This window comes from Poeciliopsis prolifica, unplaced genomic scaffold (assembly GCF_027474105.1).
Source record: "Poeciliopsis prolifica strain line A6 unplaced genomic scaffold, Auburn_PproV2 SCAFFOLD001, whole genome shotgun sequence".
Lineage (NCBI taxonomy): Eukaryota > Metazoa > Chordata > Actinopteri > Cyprinodontiformes > Poeciliidae > Poeciliopsis > Poeciliopsis prolifica.
Window position 1 is genome coordinate 25,806,742 of NW_026562376.1, and position 23,702 is coordinate 25,830,443.

Consider the following 23,702-nt stretch of genomic DNA (forward strand, 5'->3'; position numbering starts at 1 on the left):
CTAATTTTTATATCTGGTTTGCATTGTGAACTGGTTGTATATCAGTTAGTCTTAAACTAATCTTAAGACTTTGAAGTATTTCTATCTGTGTGATTTTTGTATTTCATTGGAGATGAGATTTTTGGTCAATGTGAGTATCAAGGCCATGCACATTAAATGATATGTGTGTGCAGAAGACCTGTTGTCCCAGCAGTGCCTGCAGGATAGTGAGGTTTCCATTGTTCTTCAGGGTGAATATGATGACCTTGCCAGTGTGGTTGAACCTTGGTGCTCCAGCTATGTAAAGCTGAGATCCGCGAGATGAAATAACTGCATCCACCGAATAGCCTGAAATAAAAGTTGAAAATAGTTTTCTTTAATTCTCCACAGAGTAGTTTGCACAGTAGTGTACTACTATAAATACTTGCCTTACTCACTTTATTTAAAAATCTTTGTAATTTGTTTAGTGCAAAAACCTGACCAGCATAGAAGTTTGTTCATAAACTTGACTAAGAGCAATTAAGAATTATTAAAATTACCCAAATAAGCAGCATGGTTCTTCAGAGCTTCTGGAAACTCATCTTTGTAAGAGGATTTTGGTGAAACAACTTTACCACGCTTAGTTTCCTTTAGCACTGCACCATTCCAATCATAGGCACCCACTGCTCCCAGCAGAACACCATCCTAAAAAAATGTTTTCACATAGGATAACATGCAAAACATCAAACATAAATAAATCCAACATAAAAAACTAAACATGCAACACAAATGGCCATATTCTTACGCTAATTTTGGCCTTAAACTGCGCTGTGTAACTTTTATAGAAGATACGTTTTTTACATGTTTGTCACTATTTCTTGACAGTATGATATGAGACAGATAATCTGTGCAAAAAAAATAAAATAAATCAACCTCTGCTGTCTTCTCATAATACCAAATTTAGAAAGATATCCCTCGGTCAGAAACAACCAATCAAAAACAGGAGGAGGGTTTTGGAGCTGATGGTTTTACCACTGTCAATAATGCCCGTGTACACGCTATGTACACGTTCTGTGTTTATGAGCTGAATCATATTGTTATCAGTCATATACAGTAGAGGCTGTTGTGCCTTTATTTAAACCAAATAGTCTCAGGGATTGCTACGTCATGCCAGTATTGAAAAATGCAAATATTTTTGAGAGAATAAGTTTTTTCTGTTAGTTCCCTCTGTTAGTTCCAGTTGATAGCAGTAATACACCTTTATAATTTGTCTACTAAGCCCCATTAAACACCAGAAGTAAACAAGCTTAAAGACTAAAAGCCATGGAAGATGAAAAAGAGACAATGAAATGGATGAGAAAAACTCTGTACTTTTTGTAGTTTTTGATTCATTATCATATAGATATAAAAGTGCTTTCAAAAAGAAGACAAGTGGCTCATATATCTGTTTTTTCATCTTGTGTTTCCTTGCTACATGGATTGACACAAGTTGCTCCACGACCCCAGAGTCATAGATCTATTTTTTATTATATTTTGATGTCAAGTTGTAGATTGCAGACCCTTTCTTTTTAGCTAAATATAGCTAACTTAATTTTTTTTTGGCACAAACATTTTATGATGCTCTTACTGATATTTAAAACTCATAATGGTCTTTATTTATCAGATTTAAGGTAGATATATGACCTGAGTATTGATTAATAAAAAATCGACTTGTATATGTTTTAATTTATAAAACACTGAACAAGAAAATGCTTGTCACAATAAGAGCTACTTACATTGACTAAATGTGAAGAGAAACCAGCTTGAGCCATCTGCAGACCAAACCCCTTACCCTGACTGCTAATGCCTAAAAAACAATCAGAAAACAGAGGGATAAGACTCTTATCTCCACACTGCCTCACTAAAAATCTAAACTAAAGAAACTATCCCACTGACTTACCTTCCAAAGAGAAAATTCTTTCTCCAAGAGCGTCCACAATATCCTTCAGTGCAGACTCATCTGTGACTTTGAAGAAGTGCTCCTCATCAGGATCACTGGCAATGAACTTGATTTCTTTAAGAAATGCCTCAGGATTTATTCCACGACGATTGTAATAACCCAGAACCTGAACACACACATAGGGAGTGACGCGCCATAAGGGGAGGCAGGTGAGGCTCATCACAGAAAATAATATACAGTATATAGAAGATAATTTTATTTTCACCATGTGCGAAAGATTGCCACACATGGTGACTTATTGGCGACCTGTCCAGGGTGCACCAGGGAACTTTAGCTGGAGATAGGCACCAGCACCCCTCCCTATCCCACAGGGACAAGGGTGTTAGAAAATGGATGTATGTATGTATGGATTTTCAACATGTGGTTTGTACTATAAAGTATTTATTTTTCATATTGCTTAACCAATTTTGATGATTTGTTTTTCTTCAAAATGACTGAATTTTCACATTTTCCCATTCAAATGCTCAGAAGCAAAGTGAACCTCTCACTAACTGCGCTGGCTGTCATTCTGTGGGAACATGATCCTCCTTTCTGTACGTCACCATTAAAATGATTAATATATGAAGTGATTTTTCATAATTTAGCTTATCATGTACAGTGTTTTTTCTCACCAACTGTGTATGTGTAAAGTGTTTTGTGTGCTGAGGAGCGATCAGAAACGGCAGAGAAGAGATTCGGGGTGAGGCAGGCAGTTCTCTTGCCTCCTGAAAGGGGGCGCTCATGATCCCAGACAATGGTCCTGTGACTCCATGTCTGCAGAGTAAGAGACAGCGAGCTGGCCGTACAGTAAATAAGTCAAATGCAGCAATATATTTATTGTTTTCTACATCTTTTCCGACATCAACAGGAATGACTAAATTTCTACATTTAAACAGTTTTCCAAAGTAGATTTTCAATCGAAGCAGGGAATAATACCTAGCAGAAGACCAACACCGGAGCTGAAAGGTTTGCTTGAGACAGAAGGGTACCAGGTCTTTTCAAATGGAAAGAAAAGACAGGCTTTATGGACGTCCTGATAGAAATTGCCCTTTCTGCTTTTCTGGCCTTGCTAGAAATCTCCCCAGCCATCCTGACATCACCCATGAACAAGATCCTTAAAATGTTTCACTTGAGGCAGAGACTAATCCCATCAGGGATGAAGTAGTCCACCTTCTGCTGGATGAAAATTATGATCTCAAACTTAAATAGGCAATCATTCATATTTCAGTTTTAAAGATAAAAATTGGACTCACTGCAATAGCATACATGGTGATGTTTTCTTTCTTGCTTTGATTGACAACTTCCATCAGCTGAGGACTGTCATGTGATTCACCGTCTGTGATAACAATCATCACCTTCTGAGCTCCTGGCCTGCCACCACGCTGGAAGGCCTCCAACCTGCAATGAAGTGGAAAGATGTTTCATAGCTTCAGTGTATCCTAATATTGCACTATTGATTGATTCATTGATTCACTCATCTTCTAGTTCCACCTCGTTTCCTTATGTGATCTCTAACTTAGAAAATATTGTAAATAAGAGATATTTGTCAAAGGTTGCACTTTGGTTGCTAGGATGATATGCGACTTAACTGTTCAGATATAAGTCCGTTTGAAAAACATCAGGTGCTTGTCCAATTTCAATTTAATTCAATTGAGTTTCTTTGTAAAACAAATATTGTCTTGAGGCAGTTAACAAAAACTAATTGCAGTTCAATCATACATATGTTACTCTATTGTTAATAAACAGTAGAATAAGATCAGTGAAATTAATTAAATTGATTTAAAAAGTTTATATGTAAGGAATCTCAGCAGATTGCATTAAGTACTGGACTTAGTAACAGTAGAAACTGTTTGCTCTCATTGACTTTACAGCAATGCTCCATACTTAGCATGCATGTAGCAACAGTGGAAAAGAAACACTCTCCTTTAACAGGAAGGAATCACCAACAGAACCAGAACGTGGTTCAGTATAAGAGGCCATCTACCACAACCAACTGGGGCTTTGAGAAGCCAGAGTAAGACAGAGAAAGTAACAATTTAACAGCAGCAGAGGGACACCACTTAAAGAAATGAAATTCAGTCATATTCCATCAAAGAACAGTTGACAGTAGTTTTAAAATTCAGAAATGACAGAGACAGGCAGTGATACACATTGATTTGATCAGCATTCTCATACCGTGCCACACTGATCCCCAGTGCTGTCCTGGTCTCCTCTCCACCTCGTTGGTCAATGTTCCTGGCAGCATCCAACACATCCTCCACTGTGTGGTATTCACCCAAACTGAACTCATGGACGACTGTGGAGCCATACTGAATAACTCCCACCTACAATCAAATCACGCTTCACTGAACTGTCGTTTAGATAAAGTGTTACTCACAGTGGCATACCCAAAACCAATGGACAACATGCTAACCTCTTATGAATTTAACTGCTCTTAAGAACATTTTAAATGACAAAAGTATTCATTTGTAGAACTTAAAGCCTGAACTCGCAATTAAAATATGTTGCCTTATGTAGTATGGTGAAGCTATTAATTCTTATTTTGTAGTAGAACCTAATGCGTTTTGTCTCTGTTTGGTGTCTGGGTGTGCAACAGACAAACCTGTGTCTGACCTGGGCCAATGTAGAACTTCTGCAAGATGTTCATGATAAAGTTCTGCACCTCATACCAAGGATAAATGGAGTTGGACCCATCCAGAACAATGACAATGTCCATAAATGTTTCACACCCTAGAGGATTGAAAGGGACAGACAGCAAATTTAAAATGATATGCATGGATGCGTGTTTTTGTGTGGGTGGGTGCATGTGTGCGTGTCCGTGTGTGTGCGTGTCAGTGTGTGTGTGTGTGTGTGTGTGTGTGGATGCATTACTCTGTAGAGCTGGTGCAATAATCTGGGCGAGTTTGAAGTTCCGGTTGGCTTTGCTGCAGATTCCAGTGCTGTACAGAGAACTTCCGCATTCATGGGACCAGAGAGGACCACAAGTCTAAGGACACATTTATGTGCATCAAATATATACATATATACATACACACAGAAAAAATACAAAATTATATGAAATGGGACAAAATGCACAAAATGTGTGAATTAGATTTGCAGTTAATTAGCTTAAAATAAATTCTAAATTTCTGACTATTATGAACAAAATATGTATATTGGTCCATGATATAACATCCCCCAAAATACATTTGTGGTTTTGACAAAATGGCAAAAACTTCAAGAACTATGAAAACATTCATCTTCAAAAGACGTTATATATTTAAAAAATACACCCCTCTTTCTCTTGAAATCAGCTGCAAAGAAAGATCTAAACTAATAATGTTATCATTCCTTATTTATCTGACAAAATCATTTGTATAATTTAACATAAAACATTTAACATAAAACAAATACTGCTGGATAATTTCCAGTGGGCATCTTCTATGCCTACTGGAAGATCATTTTGCCTAAAAAAAAACAAAAAACAAAAACAAAAAAGAAACAATCTGATTGGATGGTGAAAAACACTATTGCTGTATTCAAAAGAACACAACAATAGTCTGAATGATCTGAATGATCAGTGCTTCCTGAAACAATTGAAAGATGAATGACTATAACTCTTCACACCAATTAAAAACAATAAACATCTGTGTTGTTGAACAGGTCTATTTATTCAAGAATTTTGCAGAGAAAAAAAGTTTTTGAATTGAAAATGGTGCTTGTTTTAGCTATGGTTTTCGATTAAAGTGTGTGTGCAAATAATTATAAACCCTGCAATCAATTCCCACCGCTTGTTCCAACATCTTGCTGAATCTACCTGCAGGCTGTTTCTAATCAAGTGACTGAAGAGAATGAGTCCCTGACAGTAATTGTTCCAAGTCCCTCCAAGCAATGTTTATTGGTAGGTGTTGTACGGACAGAAAGCTCTGACCAAACAGCACGAGTCCTCCTCCATGTCTTCTGGTGAATCCTGGCTAATATTAATTCATTTCAAACTCAGTATGTTTTTAATAACTCACCACAAAGCTGTTATCCTTGGAGTTGGAGGTCAGTGTCATTCCTAGTCTCATCTTGTCCTTCCTCTCTGTCACGTTGTCCAGAGAAAGTTTTCCTGATCAGAATCAAAACAATCTACATGTGAAAAATAAAATGTAGCACACTCCATCACTGCATTCAGCTGTCCTTAGTTATGTTAAGGGAATTAGGAATTTCTTTGGATTAATCAGGTCCTTTCCTTTTTTCCATCTTGAGTGGAACAAAATCGCATTTCAGACAAAAACATCACCCTTAAAAGCTCTGGAGGGAAAACAACAATTTAAAGTAAGAGTGCTGCCAGACAGCAAGGAGACATTAACGAGGCCCCCTGCTGGGCAGTCCACAGACTGGAATGCTAGCTATTCCAAAAATTCAAAAATTTATGTTCCTATCAGCATTGTGGTCATGGGAGTGCATATACAGCTTGAATAAAAAAATTGACATGAATCATATACATACAAAGAGTCACATTTTACAATGAGTACAAATTTGTTGTTTTGACTGTGTTCCTTTAGAACAGTTGTTCCTAAAGATTTTCTGGGCCCCCCAAAAAATTAACTGGGCACACACATCGTTCAACCAGACATAAATATATACACAAATGTTGTTTTGAAACTCCACTGAAGTTTATTTCTCACTTTAGGTTGCAACAAAACACACTACAAATTATCTTTACAGTCAAACACTTTTGTGTAACTGTTGTTTGTTTTTCATCCATTCCGCTTCCAGCACCCCCCCTGCAATGGCAAAGGCCCCCCTACATGGAGCACCCCACACTTTGGGAACTGCTACTTTAGAGTAAGGATGCTGACCAACTGCCTGAACATAACCATTTGATGGTAAATTATTTCTGTATAAGGTTTCCATGTATGGTAAATATATACATACATAAGTATGAGAAGAATATAGCAATAATCAACATAACTGTAAAAACACAAATCACCTATTGCATATGTCTGCTCAGAGTTTGGCACATTGTATGCATATAGAGTGAGAATACTGTGTTGAACAATGCACATATATGGACAGAGTGGAAATATTATGATGACTAGGAGAATTTGAACAAGAATTTTATTTAAGTTTTTAGCTAGAAAAAAAACAACAAACAACAATAGCTTTTGAGTTCTTCTTTTTTTTTATCACCATAAGGTGTGCACATAACACTGCTGCTGCAGGTGATTCCATTCATCCCAATTGACCCTTTCAAGCCACCAGACTGAGATGCCTCTGGACTCCTTCTGACCATTCATAAATCACAACTTGACACATGGATATACACAACACCTGAGAGAGCACAAAAATAAAGGTCAGCAGTGCGAACTGCAGGAAAGGTTGTATGGTCTTGATGTTAAAAATATACAAACATTAGGGTTAAACAACAACATACATCTGCATTAAGTCAGGCCATTTGACTCATTAATTTTATATCTCACCTGCTTAATCTACTCAGACTGTGACTGTCATAATCTTTGAGACTTTTGTTTAATCACGAATGTTTTTTTTAAATATTTACATTCAGATTTATGTTGTAATTTTTCGCTTTTTTGAGTAAATCCTTTTATGCTCTGTTTGAATAGTTTGTGCATTTTTTCTGTGTTATTCAAGTAATTTTACCCGAGTTATCTTTGCATGTCTCCCTTGCAGCTGCCATTCATCCTGCTAGTTAGACATATTAACCTCTCAGTTTCTGCTACCCTCTTCTGGTTTCTACCGCTCCTTGTTCTCTGGCTTCTTGTTCCTTATTTCTCTCATATCTGAGAGAAATGCGCCACCATACGTTATACTGATGCCACAATGGGATTGATGGGTATGTAAGAACACCCCTTTGCATTGTAATGTAAAGAGCATACTTCATATGCTACATATGTCATCTCACGCAAACCATAGTTATACTTCAATGAAACACCGTCAAGCTTTGTTCATAATGCAGCAATTATTTGAAAACGCCTCTGCAACATTGAACTTCATCCACATTATCATAATCTTCTGATGATGATCAACTTGAGGTTTGCTCACCGAGGTCAAGACGGCTGCAGTTTGAAGAGCTTTTGATATCCAGTGGACATTTATAAACATCACCAGTTTGCAGTTGTCCTGTGTATTCCAACGGAGCCCCGACCAGCAACCTGGAAAACACACACAGAACTGTGTTTGCCTCTCATGCCATATTAGAACTTCAGTCACGGTCTATCAACACAGGATTACTGAATAAAATGTAACGGCCCAATTTAAAGCAATTGCAGAACAGATGAGAAAGTTTTTTAGTTCTGTTGATCTGGAAAAAATTACAAACCAATTTCTTCAGGAGCCCAACAATTCATCCACAAAGTCACTTAAGATCACAGAACATCGAATAAATTATCGCAGGCCTCATAAGTCACATTTAGGCCCAAAACACACCACCTGCATCCGACTTCTCAACAACCAGATTTCTACAGGACTCACACTCTTTGACATGACAGTCTCTCTATGGGACACCAGCAGGATCATATACATGTGATTACTTTGCGTTACTTTGGGGCATCGCTGGCATTCCATAGCCCTCTGTGAACTACCGGACTCGTGAGAGCGAGACGAGACGGCTTGTGTTCACATTGGCGGGATTTCAAGCTGGCCCAGCAGTAAACAAAAAGCTGCTCCAGCAAGATTGTTGTTTCACTCGTTCAATTTACTATGTACTTCTGAGGTCCCTCCACGGGTAAGTATAGTATTTTTTTGCGAGTAAAATTGTTTAGTTTGTATTTTCCTCCAAAGCAGATGAACTTCACTTCCTGTCTCATCCATGACATTTCCATCAAATTGCTGTATGGCTCCAAACAAAACAGACTTTATGCCTGTCCTGGCAGAGACACAGCCACACAGATTTGTTTGTGATATGTAAGACCCCATTGACTTTAACATGTTCTATTTTCTAGAAGCCCCCAGACGGCCTCCAGTCACTGTCTGGTCACTCCGGTCTCTCTGAGGAACTGAGAATCTGTTCCTCATGGATTTTGAGAATGTTAGTGGCTTTCCTTCAGAGCTCTTGACTACATAAGATTTATTCAAGCCACTCACCGGTTTCTGTCCTCAGTGGTTCCTGGTCTTGTTGTTGGTTATCTCCTGCCCCACATTCTCAATAAACCATCCACTGCTTTACTGTTGCATTTTGGCTGAAATTTTGAAGTTTTGATTGTTCTAGTATACCCACATAAGTGATGACTTGGTGTTTACCACCATTTAATACACTACTGGAAGACTTATTTTTCTTTTCTGCTCTCACATTCTTCTGCTGTACTACCACAGAGCCAGCAACATTACTATTAACTAGACATAACACCACATGTGGCTTTGAAGATTATTGTGGGAAAAGGGCTGAGTCACTTTCCACAGGAGATGACATAGGAAGATGGTATGCCAGTTTTTGCTAATTTACCTCCTTCCTGCTAATGTGTCTTCTTTCCACATCAAAGGGAAGAGTTAATAAACCACATCTCAAAAGGCAGACTGAGTTCACAGCCAGCAGCAGTGCAAACAGCAAAGGTTTCACCCAGCTCAATGTTTTCAAAGGGGAGGCCACCAGAAGCGCCGAGGGGGAAAAAAGCAAATATAAAAATTAGACATTTTTAAATCTGAAATATTTTTTATATATATAAAATCTAAAATCATTTTCAATCATTATTATAGACTATAAGGCCAAATAACTTATTGAAATGTTATTTGACAAGCTCATCTTTCTGACTGACTGTCTTTCAGTTTTATCTGTTTATATAAAACAATGGATCAAAAAAAAAAAACCTGGAAACAAATGGGGGAGAGAGTGATTGGCTTGTTATTGCAATCAAGCTATGTTACTAGGGAGAAAATTAAATTATTTATTTATTACTTAAAAATGAAAAAAAACCTTTGGATGATTTCTCTGTTGTGAGATGATTCTGTCTTCTGCAGAAAATACTCATGCTCAGAGAGCATGTTATCTATATTTATTTATTTTGACATTATAGGTGGTGGTTTATTTTTACTGTGTGAAACTATTTGTTAGGAAAGATAAAAAATGTTGCCAGACAAGGGAAAATTGGGTCCATTGCAAAAATAGCACTCAAATAAATTAAAAACACACATAATAAAATCCTGAACAATAAAATGTGACGGTGAAACAGCGTTGATGGTATTGTAAGGAACATGAAAAGATCTGCATTCGTCCAACATTAATATATAAAACTGTGTTGAGAAGTTAAATATATGCTATGGAAGTTGTGGAGTTACATTTATGATTTTGCAAGCTATATTACTTCTTGTATTTTAAAGTTCGACATAGACTCCAGCCACAAGAATGACATTCCAGTTATAATTAGCTGCAAAGGGTTTAGTTATTAGTATTGTTGGTGGCAGATCCTGTGATCCAGATATGCTGGATTACAGGACGTTCTGTGATGTGATCAGAAACTGACACCAACACCCAAAATCAATCAGATTAAAAATTAAGCTAATAGGAGCATATCATAAAAACTGTTTTAAAAAATGAATGCACCGCTTACTGGACTTCTTGAACACAAAAAATCCTTCTTTCAGGTTTAGTTTTAACTCTGGGGAGATATTTCAAAAAGCTTATTCTTAAAGGGATGCAGCCTGTAAGAATAAGTGATGCTTGTCTGACCGGGTCCGCAGACACTGGAGGAAGAGTCAGGCTACTGCAATGTTCTGGGGATTCTAATAAAATGGATAAGTAAGGGAGATGATCGCGGAGGAGGCGAGTCTTTCTGAGGTTAGCAGATGTTCACAGCTGGGTGTTCAATGGCTTGCATTGTCTCTTTTTCCTCAGGAAGAATCCAATGGCAGGTGTCTTTGCTGAACAGTGTGCAGGCAGGTGAGCAAAAGATGGAACAGGTAAGTGTACACTTTCCCTAAGACATGATAATATGCTGATCCAGGAGAATGAGCTCTACTCAGACAACTAGACCAGGGAGAGGCAGTAAATCTGGTTTGAATCTCTCTGAATGATGATCATCCAGTTTTTGTGGAAAAGCGAAGGACAAATGGAGCGTGAGCAGACAAAGAAACCGAGGCCTGATTACCACTCGGCATGAGTAAGGATTTGGCATTTGCTTCTTCTTTGTCTGCCAGGACTTCAGCTGGTTGCCCTTTAGTTGTGCCAGCATCAGCATGTGAAGCATGTCCTCCAACAAAGATCCTACGCAGGGTGAGATTACACACATGCACACAGAAAACACAGCCCACACACAGGTCCAAACGGCAACAGAAAATAGTTTGGTCTGATTTATTGTTTCACAGTGAGAAAATGTGTTGCATCTTCTGATAGTGTATGTAGCACATCTGGCTTCAGCTGAACTTTTTCCACACAGATTTTTATTGCAGCTTTATCTTGAGTAAGTGAATTCTGGGTTTTGGCTAAACAGGGCATAAGAGATCAATTCTACCTAAGTTCATAGGTGCTGATTATGAAAACCTCAGAAAGATTGGCTAATGCAAGGATTTCCTTTGGAGCAAGAAATTGATCTGTTAAAGTGAGTTAGCAATAGCAAATGAACAATGAGGCAACTAATGTCCAGGACAGCACACAAACGAATTATTCACATCAGATCCGTCCTCAGTTCCTGATGGTTCTGCAGAACTTGATTAACAGACATTAATCAAGGTTCCTACAATACAAGTTTTAACCGTTAAACTTAAAAGTAAAACATCAAAAAACAAAATGACATTTTGAAAAAACAAAAAAAATCTCCTTTTGATGAAAACACACGTGTGTATTACAAAGGAAGAGGAAAAAGGAAGATTTTCTGTGTGAGGAGGGAGGAATAAGATCATAGCTGGATGCCGGAATGCAAATGTAGCTCATTTTAGTAGGAATCTGGGACTGGAACAGATGGAAAAGCTGGAGCTCACCGTTCCCACATGCAGCACTTCATCATGACATAAGGCTTAGCTGAACTCATGACATACTAATACTTTCCACTTGTTTACCTGAGATTTCAAAGGCATAAAGATGTTTCAAGCCTGGAGGACTGCAGCTCTGTCTAAAAATGTGGCAGTATTGCACAACTTGCTGATAAAACTTTTCTCTATTTGTTTCCAGATCTCTTTGGTATGTTAGTGTTGATTCCAGGTTGTGTGGAGGAACACAACAAAGGCTTTCTTTTTTTTTTTTTTGAAAGAGCTGCTTTAGTCTTTGTTTGATAAACCCAAGATCCTGTGATTCTCTTTTCCTTTAATAACTAAGAAATATAACAGTGTAATGACTGAACATTGATATGGTAACAGTGATCATTATCTTGTGGGAGGTATTTCAAAGTGTTTTTGTAACTAGCTTGGAGGATATTCCTGGCCTTTTGTGTGGAAATGTTCCGGGACAGGTATTTGAGGGTTTTGCACAGTCCAATATGCGATGGCTTGCAAAAATATTCACACCCTTTGAACTTTTCCATATTTTGTCATTACAAGCATAAACAGAGATTTTATGTGAAAGACCAAAACAAAGTGATATACAATTGTGAAGTAACATTTTTTTTGTTTGTTTTCTTTTTACAAAAAAAAACTGAAAAGTGCGGTGTGCAAAAGTACTCAACCCCTGAGTTGCCTTCATAAGTTGCCTGCCTGCCAATGACTAAATAGACAGGAGCTATTCATAAAATGGAAGCTGGGGGACTTTGGAAGCTGAAGATTGTTATGTAGTTCTGAAGAATTTGAATACAATCTGAACCAGAACAGGTGAGATGTGTGATGCTCACATGTTTGATCTCCAACAACGTCTGTTCTCCGTTTGTCCTGTTTTCACCCGACGGGTTTATGTGGATCATTCTGTGTTCCTCCAAGAAACTGGAGGATCTTCCGGAACCCAGTCATGGAAATAATGACAGTCATTAGCTATTGCTTTCATATCTGGTCCCAGCTGGGATCAGTTCATTCCATATGAGGAGATATTGTGGAGCTGTACAGGCCTAGCCTCTCTCAACAGAGGGAGAAAGGTAAAAGGTTGGACTGCAAACACTTTGCTGGCTGCAAACCTATATTGTGTTTTTACGTATGAAAGTTGTTACTCTAATTTGGAGTTGGAAGACAGAACTTCATTCCTTTTCCTCTGAGATGAGATAGAAATCAGAAATAGATATTTATAAAGTGAATGAATAAAATAACTCTTAAGCAATTATTCAAATAAGATTTCTGAACATTTTTTGATTATTTCAGAACTTTTCATGTCAATTAGTAGAAGGTGATTGTTTATTTTTTGTCCGTAGATTGTTTGGTGGCCACAAAAAAGGGTCACACACTAATGCAGGACCCCTCAGATCATACCTGTTGGAGTTCTGCAGGTTTTAACTCTCTTAGGTCAAATAAGGAGGTCGTTTTCAGAGAGGCCAATTAATTGTGGTATGTTGAACCAGGCACACATCTAGAGTTTCAGGTCACTGGGCTTCAAGGCCTGGATTTAAGGCGCCCTGATCTACTATTTTGTGGGAACACCTTTACCTTTGATTACAGCACAAAATGGCTGTGATAATGTTTCAATAGGTTATTGAAATGTCACACAATTTATTTCCACTAAGGGCTGCATTCATTTTTCACCAAGCTCTTGTATGTACTGTCCCTGTATGTCTTTCACTAGGACATAAATATTCACTCGATTTCGATTTTCTGACTTTGACTCTCTTCCCATCTGACCCCGAGAGCTGGACTTGCCCCACCAGTTAGATCAGACCCACACTCCTGATCTTAGCCTGTCTGACCTGGAAAAAAGTGTCCAATAAACTGGAGCTTGTTTAGTATCGACGGCCATCCATGCCTGAATTGTGCCACTTTGACAAGACACAATTTGCTTCAGACCTCCTCATGTAACACCACAGCTCCTCTCTGCAAGTCATACACCTGCCTTAAAGCTGCAAAGACGGAATTTCCAATTGTTTAGAAATGACTGCCTTGTGGATAAGGCACCGTCATGCCATGAGGATTTAATTAAACACTAAAAAGGTGTTCAATAAATCAATGCATGCCCATCAAGATCCTAACAGCAAAGTCCGCATCTGCAATACTTTTAACACGAAACCATGAATGCACTCTTCTGACTTAAACCGATCTTCCTCTACTCTTTTCAACAGCTTCATTGTGTGAAGCCACATTTCTGTATGTAAATGCAGACACAAAGACATGGGTACACTGGCAGTGTTTCAGGATGGATGGATGAAAAGAAATATGGGAAAAACTCCCGGGACTCTTCATAAAACTTGAAACATGTCAGAATATTGGCTTTGAAATCTCATTCTGTTTGATGGTGAATGTTTCAGTTTCGGGGGTCTCTTACCATTGGCGCCCTCCTGCCTCGTGCTGCTGAACTGTGTATCCGAACTGAGCCTCTATAGAACCAGGGAAGATCTTGTAGTTCTTTGTGTCAAAGTTGAAGCAGAGCTGAAGATCTAAAACACAGGAAAATATCAGATTTTATAACACAGTCATATTTTGCACACTCAACAAATATAAACAAACAAAAAACAAATCTTAGTTCACTTTATGCTGAATTGTCTGGGAGTCTTTCAATATGGCCTAAGAATGGTTGCCATATTTTGTCAAATGTGTTGGCAGAACCAAGCACAAAACATCTCTGTGGTTCAACCTTGAGCTTTGAGACATTGAAGGGTTTTAAGGTCCTGAAGATGTAAAACAGCAGCAGACCATCACACTACCATCAATATGTTTTGCTCTACACCCGTTACGACTGGCGTCGTCAACGTAATTATGCAAATATGAGTGTGCAGGTGCCTGTCTCTGATTGGTTCCCAGAAGATGACGGAGACGTCCGATTGGTGGCCTTCCGGAGGTGCTGCTGACGGACTTCCTGCCCTCCATCCTCTGCCACCCACATGGTTTTTGTCTGTTAACACCATATAAAGTTCTGGAGTTTGTAGGAGTGAGCTACCGTTTGTTTCCTTAGTTTTCTCATGTCTTTCTTAGTTAGGGAGGTACGTTTTTGTCATGGTTTATTTACTTTCAATTAGGTAAGTTGGTTAATATTTCAAATAGTTTCCTTTTGTTTGTTGTTTTCGGCATTAGCTCACTCTGAAGCCATATGCTCCACTTGTTGCAACATCTCAATCAAAAATACATCTTTTTAAAATAAATAACATTATAAAATGTTCAACTTCGTGTGTGTGTGTATTGGCTGCTTGGGATCTGAAGAGGATGGATCCTTCATGTTATGATCCGGCCACCTCCAGACGGGTCGTAACAACCTCACACTTTGAAAAATGTGAAACCCAGTGTGAAAACCAGAGCTTTGAAAAGCTCTGGTTTCTTAACTGTATTGTAACTCCTCTCATTAGTTTTACATTTTTATTTGAGCATCACATTTTATGCTGATTTTTAATCAATTCTGAATCCTGTGGAACATCTCATTCTACTTCGTATTAGTCTAATTGATACAGGTCCCAGTTTTGTCACGGCTGCACACTCAATACTGAATACATGAAACTACAGCTAAGGAAAGACAGAAACTTAACTGTGTTTATGGAGATTAAAGAGTGAGAAACAGGAAATAATCACATGACTGAAGAAAACAAGACTGGATTCCATGCAATAAAACTATTTTCAAAAATTAAGCTAAAAAAATAATAATAAAAAATAAAAACAAGGAAAAAATTCTAAAAAAAGAAAAAAAAAATCTAAAAAAGCACCAGAGATGGTAGAGATAAATGACAACCTGGCTGGGATCAGAAGTGTCACAAACATTGGACAATAAACAAAAAAACCTGGAGAGAGACGGTGCTGACAGGTGTGCTGATTAACCAATGAACTGCACATGTGGGTCAACTGAGGACATTTGCTTTTTATAGATATGAGATGTATTGTTGATTTTCTTGGTTGGAATGGGTCGTTGCTCCTGCCTCTGTTGCTTTTCTATCATCTCAAATCGACATGCTCGCCTCAGACAAAGTGTTTTTCTTTCTATACCAACACTTAAAAGATACGCTCGCCTGTATTTTCCTGGATTCTCTGTAAACATGAAGGATGCATGTGCTAACTTCTGCACATGCAAATGAAGTTATCAAATGAACTTGGTAAATGAATCCCATTCTTAAGAGGAAAGCTTCTTGAAGTTTTATTACCCTACATGTACATTTTCTTGTACCTGTTTTTGAATTTGACATAACACCACATTACCATACATTTTTTAACTTTTATTTTGCTACCTTTCTTTTGCAGTATGTAGTATGTGTGCTGTGGTTCATCACCTCCAGCTGAAGAAATAAACAGTCTGCTCAGTCAGACTGTTTGCCAGCACAGATGGCAATGATATAATTTTTTTTTTTCTACTGCTGAGAGAAATAAAAGACACTGGAAAAGAGAAGAACTGTCAGAGTCTTTAGAGTGATGGTTTCCTCACAGCTGAGAGTAATTGGTTTCTGTGCAAGCTGGACCTAGAATGATTTATCAGATCTGTTGGCAGGAGACACAAGGTGCTTGCCAGAGTGTGGATGCAAGATTCTGATCCATGTCTGAGCGTCTCGTTTTGCTGCCACCGATCTGAGTAACTTGGATGATCCTCTGGCACTGACGGCAAATTCTTAACATTTTTCACAGAACTGAGCAGACCTTTCTTTTGGTCAGATGTTGCTCTTGGTGGAACAGTGTTCATTGGCTGTGTTTTTTTTCTTCGTATCTATTTTTGTTGCTGTCATATGTGAAAACAGATGAATGATTAGCAGCCGTTGCAGACCAAGAATACGTTTGTAGACGTTACAATGTTTGGACTTTAAGGTGCAAAAATTCCAGTGTCTCAAATGAAAGTCAGTAAGGTATGATTCCAATTAGGCCAAAGATGGAAGTGATTATGAGAAGAAGTGAGCACACTGTCAGACGTGGCCTTGTGAGTCACTTCTTCAGCAGGCAGACAGATGGCTGGCTCACAATCACTGCAGCTCCTGCTAATGTCACTTTCCTGGCAGGTAGAACAGGGCAAAGGCCATTTATCAGGCATTCTTATTTCCTGTTCAAAATGTTCAACAATAACACCATTATAATATAGAAAGATGTGGAAAACTCTTATCTCATCACATTTAAAGATGGTTGACATTTCTGAAATCCAGGTATGTTGAAGAAGCGACAAGTTTTAACACACTCTACTTTATTGTTTTTTTTTGTCTTCAGTTCCTTCTTGAAAGGAAGAAAATGGCAGATTTTTCCTCTAGATACTCTGTAGTAGCAGTAGGTAACATTTGATCTGGTCCAATCATCTCTGTCTGCTGTCAGTTGGCTTGCTAAAGAACAGAGAATCTGTTAAAAAGCTTAAAAGTTAAATTCACTTGAGAAACATTTGAACATTAGAAATGCGCCATGCTTTCCTTTCTGTTTTCAGTTAGCAGTTGTGTCTTTGAAATAAACAGTTTATTGCAGGTTTGGTTCTGAAGCAGGACAGATAATCGGCCCATTTAATCAGCTATCATGAGCTCAAAGAGCCCAAAATGATTTTACAGAGAAAATAATGGCAGAAACAACAATATTCTGTGCAACATGCATCTTTATGGGGACCTTAAATGTATGTTAAGTTGTTATTTACCATCATCATTACTACTACCCAGAGACAGACTGGCTACCTGTCCAAGGTGACCCCACCTCTCTCCCAAAACGTCCCAATCCCACTAGGGTCAAGGGTGTTAGAAAATGGATGAATTGCTACTATCAATATTATCCACACGTTCTTGTCTCATGAGTTAGTTTGTAGCCATCTTGCCTGTGCAATGTAATTTGTTGTGGCTCTTCAGCACAGTGCATTGAACATGCACACAAACTTTACAACATAGTTTTGATTTCAAATTTTTGATCATTATTGAGTGAGTAGATAATTTGTTTCATTAAATTGAGATAAGAGCTTGAATTAAATGTTCTCTTATGTCTTCACTTCTTCCTACTTTTTTTCTAACAGAAGAAGAGTTTTAAACTAATTGTTTTCTCCTTGGTTATTTATACACATGTTTCTCTCCATCCTACTGATTGCTTGTTCACTTGATTGTAAAAAATGTTTTCAATAAATAAATAAACACAACTGCAAATTATGCAAGTTGTTCAACTTGCTCGTTGTCCATGGTATACTCTGCCTCTTACTGTTCTTAGGAAGGAGAAATGTCAGTTTGTCTGGAGTAAAACTGAAATACTGATACTCAATGAAAACAATACTTTGCTCTTGGTGAAATATTTTTCACATTTCCACTAAAGTGTACCTTTTGTTTTATTGTGCTAATGTTATCAGAGAATGTTTGTACAATTCTCTGATAGCATATTGACAATGCACTCTTGAAAAATGTGAATATATTGAAAGCACAATGTAATTTTTTTTTACCTGCAGTGTGTTGTAATTGATCCAATACTGTGTTCTGTAGCATGATGGGTTTGTAGTATTGTAGTGTGTATGAAGCAAGTAATGTACTATGGCAAAGAAGAATAATAAAAGACATAAAGTAACTGAAAAGTAAAAGTGTACTTCATTAGCGATCATAGTAAACCAAAAGTGTAAATGGAGTATACTGTGATCACACTGCTAATACATAAGACATATAATGCTTCTAAATATATTTTAAATGTAATTCGATCACAAAAATAGTACACTTAAGATATGCTAATCAAGTGTGTTTATATTACATAAAAAGCCGTTAAACAAATTAAACAAAATTATACCTTTAGTTGTTCCAAAAAAGTATGTGATAATACATTTGGTACACTTTAAATTGTGATTTTCTACAATTTAATTGCCGTTAAAATACACTTAAAATTCTTCAAAAATAACACACTACAAGTATATTGATGAAAATTAATTCTGAGTTAACACTAGAGTCAACATCTATGATTATCGTACCATCCAAATTTCACTTTGATTCAAGGCTAATTACAGTACTTTCAACAACAGGGGTCCTTAAACGCCCTTGTAAAAAAAAAAAAAAAAAAAAAAAAAGAGTAAATTTGATGACAAATAAGTTATGGGTTTGAACAACAAGTTTTTGACATATTTAAAACTGAAGCTTTTAGAACAATGTTCTGCAATGGGCAGGAAACTGAAAATGGCAGTGGGAATGGCTGTTATGGTCCAGGTCTCCCTGTGGGCTCACTGGTACATGGAGCATGTAGAGATGTACCTGTTGACCAGTTTATAGGTATTTACATTTTTTTGAAAAAACGTTCTGTTTCTGATCATTTTAGACTATGATTTAGCATAGCATATTTTAGTTTTTGTCAAGAGAGAATGGAAATTGTTCAGGATGTTCATTCTGACTATTTGAAATGCTGTTATGAGTTCTTTCTGCAGGATAAAACTTCATGCCCCACTAATGACAGAAAGTTTTCAGAGATGCTATTGTTTGAGGAATATAATGACACTGAAGTGTTAGACTGCCCTCCATGTTCTCCATTTGTCACACATACTGTAGGTCTCATGTCTTGAGGCTGAACTTCACATATGCCAGACTTAAGTCTGAAATTCAGAGTTAGGTATAAGACAGCACAGCCAACTTTAGGATACAAAAAGTTTCTTTTTTTCTTTCCATTGATCATTTTACTGCTTTCTCCCTCAAGCTGTTATGATGTGTGTTGGTGGATCCAAATGCAGAACGGCAGAGGGGGAATGTAGGTTTTGTATTTTAATGAAAAATGTGCAACAGGGAACCAGAGCAGAACAAAACCTATAAATCCAAGGAAAGAGCCATCAGGGAACACAGAGAAAATAACAGGGTATAATGGGATTAAACAACGTTTAACAGGAGGTTTAACCCTCCAACACTCCTCCTGGAGGGCAAGCAGGAAGAAGGTTTCAATACTGTGAGGGTGAATGAGGGAACAAAAGACCTGGGCTGATTGGTGAACAGGGGTGAAGGGAGAGAGAGCGTGAAAGTGGTATTTTTATTTTTTAAAGTTATATAAAAGACTTTTAGACATTGGTCAGTTTGGCTTTTGAGTCTGAAGGATATACAAGCTACATGTTGAAAGCAGTGTTTATTTTTAATTTGAATATTGACCAATGTTGACTTCTATAAATGTACAGTACTACTCTGGTTTTGCCAGAAGCTTCACTTTAGTTTCACTGAGGATTTAAAACATCAGGATACATGACATCCAGATTCCAAATGACTGCTTTCTGTGTTTAACTGCCAGCTGCGGATCAGCAGGCAATAAGCACAAACAGCTGATGTGTCAGTGAACATATATATTGATCAGTCTGAAAACCACTACGACCCTCAGCGGAGATCACTGAGTCCACACTAATTCATCTGAGTGACATTTCACACTTCACTGTTTAAAAGCATCATGCAATAAAAGATAAACAGGAAATGATGCTTAGTGGCAATTCCACACCCTACCTGCATTGATTGAAATATCAGAACAGCCAGTGAAACCTCTAAAACAACACAGCACTGCAGGAAGTGCTAATGTCTTGAGATATTAGCACTTCCTGTTGCAAATTTGAATGGTTTCAGTGGACAGCTGGGGAAGGCCAGGCATATTTATGAAATATACTGCTGGGACTAAAATGTTATAGAACTCCATCTATGAGACATGAATAAATGTTTAATAATAATTACTTCAATTGTTTTTTTTCCCCATTCTCACAAGAATGTTAATTTCTTCAGATAAAACAAGATTACAGGAATTGTAATCATTCTATAAAAATGTATTTCCCCCTTCACATTTTCCTGTTACTGTTACTTTTTTTTGGTCATAGTTAAAGGTTTCGGATCATCAAACAAACATTTATTTCAGACTACAGTGAATGCAACAGAATGCTTCAAATAAGGGTTTTAGTTACTATCCAAAAGTAATTCTCCCAATGTGGTAAATTATGTATTGACTATATTCTTTAATAACTGAAGCCAATTTCACTCAGGCTCAATCAGTGTCATATCTGCAGAATCAATAAATCTTAAAAAGTTACACATTAAGACCCTGATCCAGAAGCGACATTTGGATCCACAAATATCCGGGGCTGCCCACAAAGAGTTTCAATTTCACACAGTTGTAGTTTAGTTTTAACTAATTTAATATCCAAACAATAAGGAAAATGTTGCATGTGTCCTCTGGATGACTGAATGTTGTTAGTGCAGCTTACGTGATCCAGTCCAAAAAATAGTAATTTTCTAAATGAAATAATTACTGCATTATGTGATATTTCAAAACAGAAGTGACTATTTTAGTAACTACGAGAGCAACTGTAAGTAACTTCTGCAGCTTATAGTTATTAAAATATTGCTTCTTGAGAGTTTTATAAATGTCTCCTCTCCTCATTTAGTTAGTTTCCTGTTCAGATCTCATGCCACCGAATAGTTTCACTCTTCTGTTTTGTATCCTTTTCACTTATTATGGAAAGGATACATTTTTAAAGTAATTCAACTCTGACTGGACTTTCTCAAACTGTGTCAGATTAGACCCTCCATATGCTAAGACCCATGTGGTTAGCGAAAAGATTTTTGACAAGACCTCAAAATATTTGAATACAAATAATCCCCAAAAGTTAATCTTTCTCAGATGAATGCTGCCCAATAAAAATGTCAGACTAATGAAATGTTTATAAACAACTCCAATTTATTTTATTAAGGAGACTGGCCTCAGATTTTATTTATGTTCATATTATGTTAATTAACTTGTTTTCTCAATTGTTTCTTTGTTCTTGATTCTGACTTGCGAATTATTCAGGGGTCTTCTACTATTGTACCTAATTCTTCTTTGGTTCTACATTGTCTGCTTCACTCATTTATTAAGTACAAACAGCCAAATAGTCAGGAGCTTAGATGCTAATAAATAGTTGAATTTCATTTTATATGTAGGTCCCATTAACCAATGCACTTCCAGAGGCATAACTTGGTCCAGAAAAACTAATATAGACCTGACAGGGAAATGATTTGACAATATCTAAAGACAGAGACCTTCACTTTAAGATCCTTTCTTAGAAAGATGTCTTACTCCTTGGAAGGAGTAGAAAAAGTTATTTGAGATGTACATTAAACCCATGTAGACTAAAAACACACCTGCTTTTGAGACATAATCATTAATCAATAATCTGATGTGTAATATTAACACTTGACAAAATCGAATGCTTTAGTTGTTGACTGTGTTCTATGACTTTGTATTTTTGTTTTTAATTAAAGTGAAACACTTTGAACTGCCTTTTTGCTGAAATGTGCTGTACAAATAAAATGTGACTGATTGATTCACGTTTCTTCTTTCTCTACTTTTACAGCCATTTATGTGTGATTGACTTGAAATACTTTATTGCAAAGTGCCTCAAAATGACACTTGTTGTGAATTACTTGTGTACCAGTGAAATTAATTGAATTTACTTTAATCATTAGAGTTCATTCCCGTAACTTGAGCTTACTTAATGACAGAAACTTTTCAGACCACCTTATTAAGTTGATCTGGTGTTGTTTTTTAAATCTCCACACTAATACGCCTTCAAAAATTAATCCAAGAGTTTTGTAATGACAACATCTGGACCACTCCAGCTCCAAGTTCTTGATTCAACAAAATGAAGAAAAAAAAATGGAGAAAGATAACCTGAATAGAAGAGTTCCAAGTCCAAACCCACTGCTGACCTACATATGTTGAAACTAAATGAAGAAAAATCTTAAATCAAGATTTTGGAGTGGCCTAGTTAAAGTCTTGATTTATATCCAATTAGGAGGCTGAAGTGCAACATATGCTGTGAGCAGGGCACAACCAAGTCTAAATTTAGGGGAGCAAATACTTTTTCAGTTAGGATGGCATAGATAGATTTTTTTCTCTTGTTAAATGAATTGATGATTTTAAAAGTTTGGATATAATTAGATTATTTTTTTTGCCTGCTGGTAATGACCTGTTTTATTTTCTGAAATAAAATTGATGCTGCACCTTGAAATTTGAGGCAGATTACTTAGTAAATCGAAGGAAGCTCGGCTAATTTGCTAAATGTTTTAAAATATTGTCCCTTATGTGTAATTGACAGCTTGGAGGAATTTCAAATAAATGATGGCAATTTGACATGTCCTTAAAATCACCTGCAGCACTTGTTTGAAATGAACTCGGCATCATGTGTTGCATGCTCACTCACCTGGCCACAGGGTGCACATCCACAGCACAAGAACGTGGTGATAATCCATGAGTTGCTCTCAAAGACAAACAGTGAAGAACGGAGTGAGAATAAGCGCTCTGTCTCATCCCACAGTAGATCGTTCACTCTGCTGCTCTGATGTGGGACAGACGGGGCGGAACAGAGAGGAAGAGAAGGAGGAGGCGCTCCAAGTAGTAAACGGACCTCCTCCTGACTCATGTGTCTGCCGGGCTCACACAGACAAGTTCTCTAAATGGCCTTACCTCCTCTCTTTCAAAAATTGGCTATAATGTCTGTAGTGCTGCAAAAACAGGAAACTCCTCTAACTGTCTGTGATTCAGCTCACTGTGCTTAAGACCAGATGTGCTTTAATGTAACCTGTGAAAGAACTTTTTTCTTCCTCAGCCTGTGAACAATAGGCTCCACACTCTGAATGTCTGGTTCTCTTATCAACTCCCTAAAAGCCCAATTTGCAAAAAAAAATCCAGTTTGTATTTTTTCCCCTTTTTGAATGACATGTTTAAGTTTAAGTTCAGTGTGATGCAAAAGATCACTGTTCCAGTTAACCTTAGACTGTACTTGAATGAAATGTGTGAAATATTTCTTATGTATCCATACACACAGTAGAAGTGGGCTTAGAACTGTTCAGACAGTTCTTGTCTGAACTGGACAGCAAGTGTAAAATTCACTGTTTGCATG

General features: G+C 37.3%; 1 protein-coding gene across 1 annotated transcript in view; it reads right to left on the reverse strand.

The window, feature by feature from the left end:
* The window catches only part of LOC129367265 (integrin alpha-11-like), a 35,744-nt gene extending 12,643 nt beyond the window's left edge, over positions 1–23,101 (reverse strand). Inside the window, exons 1-12 of the mRNA XM_055041587.1 lie at positions 23,004–23,101; positions 14,244–14,355; positions 7,967–8,076; positions 5,935–6,026; positions 4,808–4,922; positions 4,539–4,666; positions 4,112–4,260; positions 3,190–3,334; positions 1,898–2,063; positions 1,734–1,804; positions 519–663; positions 179–327 (exon numbers count right to left, since the gene is read on the reverse strand). Coding sequence (XP_054897562.1) covers positions 179–327; positions 519–663; positions 1,734–1,804; positions 1,898–2,063; positions 3,190–3,334; positions 4,112–4,260; positions 4,539–4,666; positions 4,808–4,922; positions 5,935–6,026; positions 7,967–8,076; positions 14,244–14,355; positions 23,004–23,052 — 1,431 coding nt within the window. The 5' untranslated portion in view covers positions 23,053–23,101. The remainder of the gene's footprint in view (positions 1–178; positions 328–518; positions 664–1,733; positions 1,805–1,897; positions 2,064–3,189; positions 3,335–4,111; positions 4,261–4,538; positions 4,667–4,807; positions 4,923–5,934; positions 6,027–7,966; positions 8,077–14,243; positions 14,356–23,003) is intronic.
* Between the last annotated feature and the right edge of the window lie 601 nt (positions 23,102–23,702).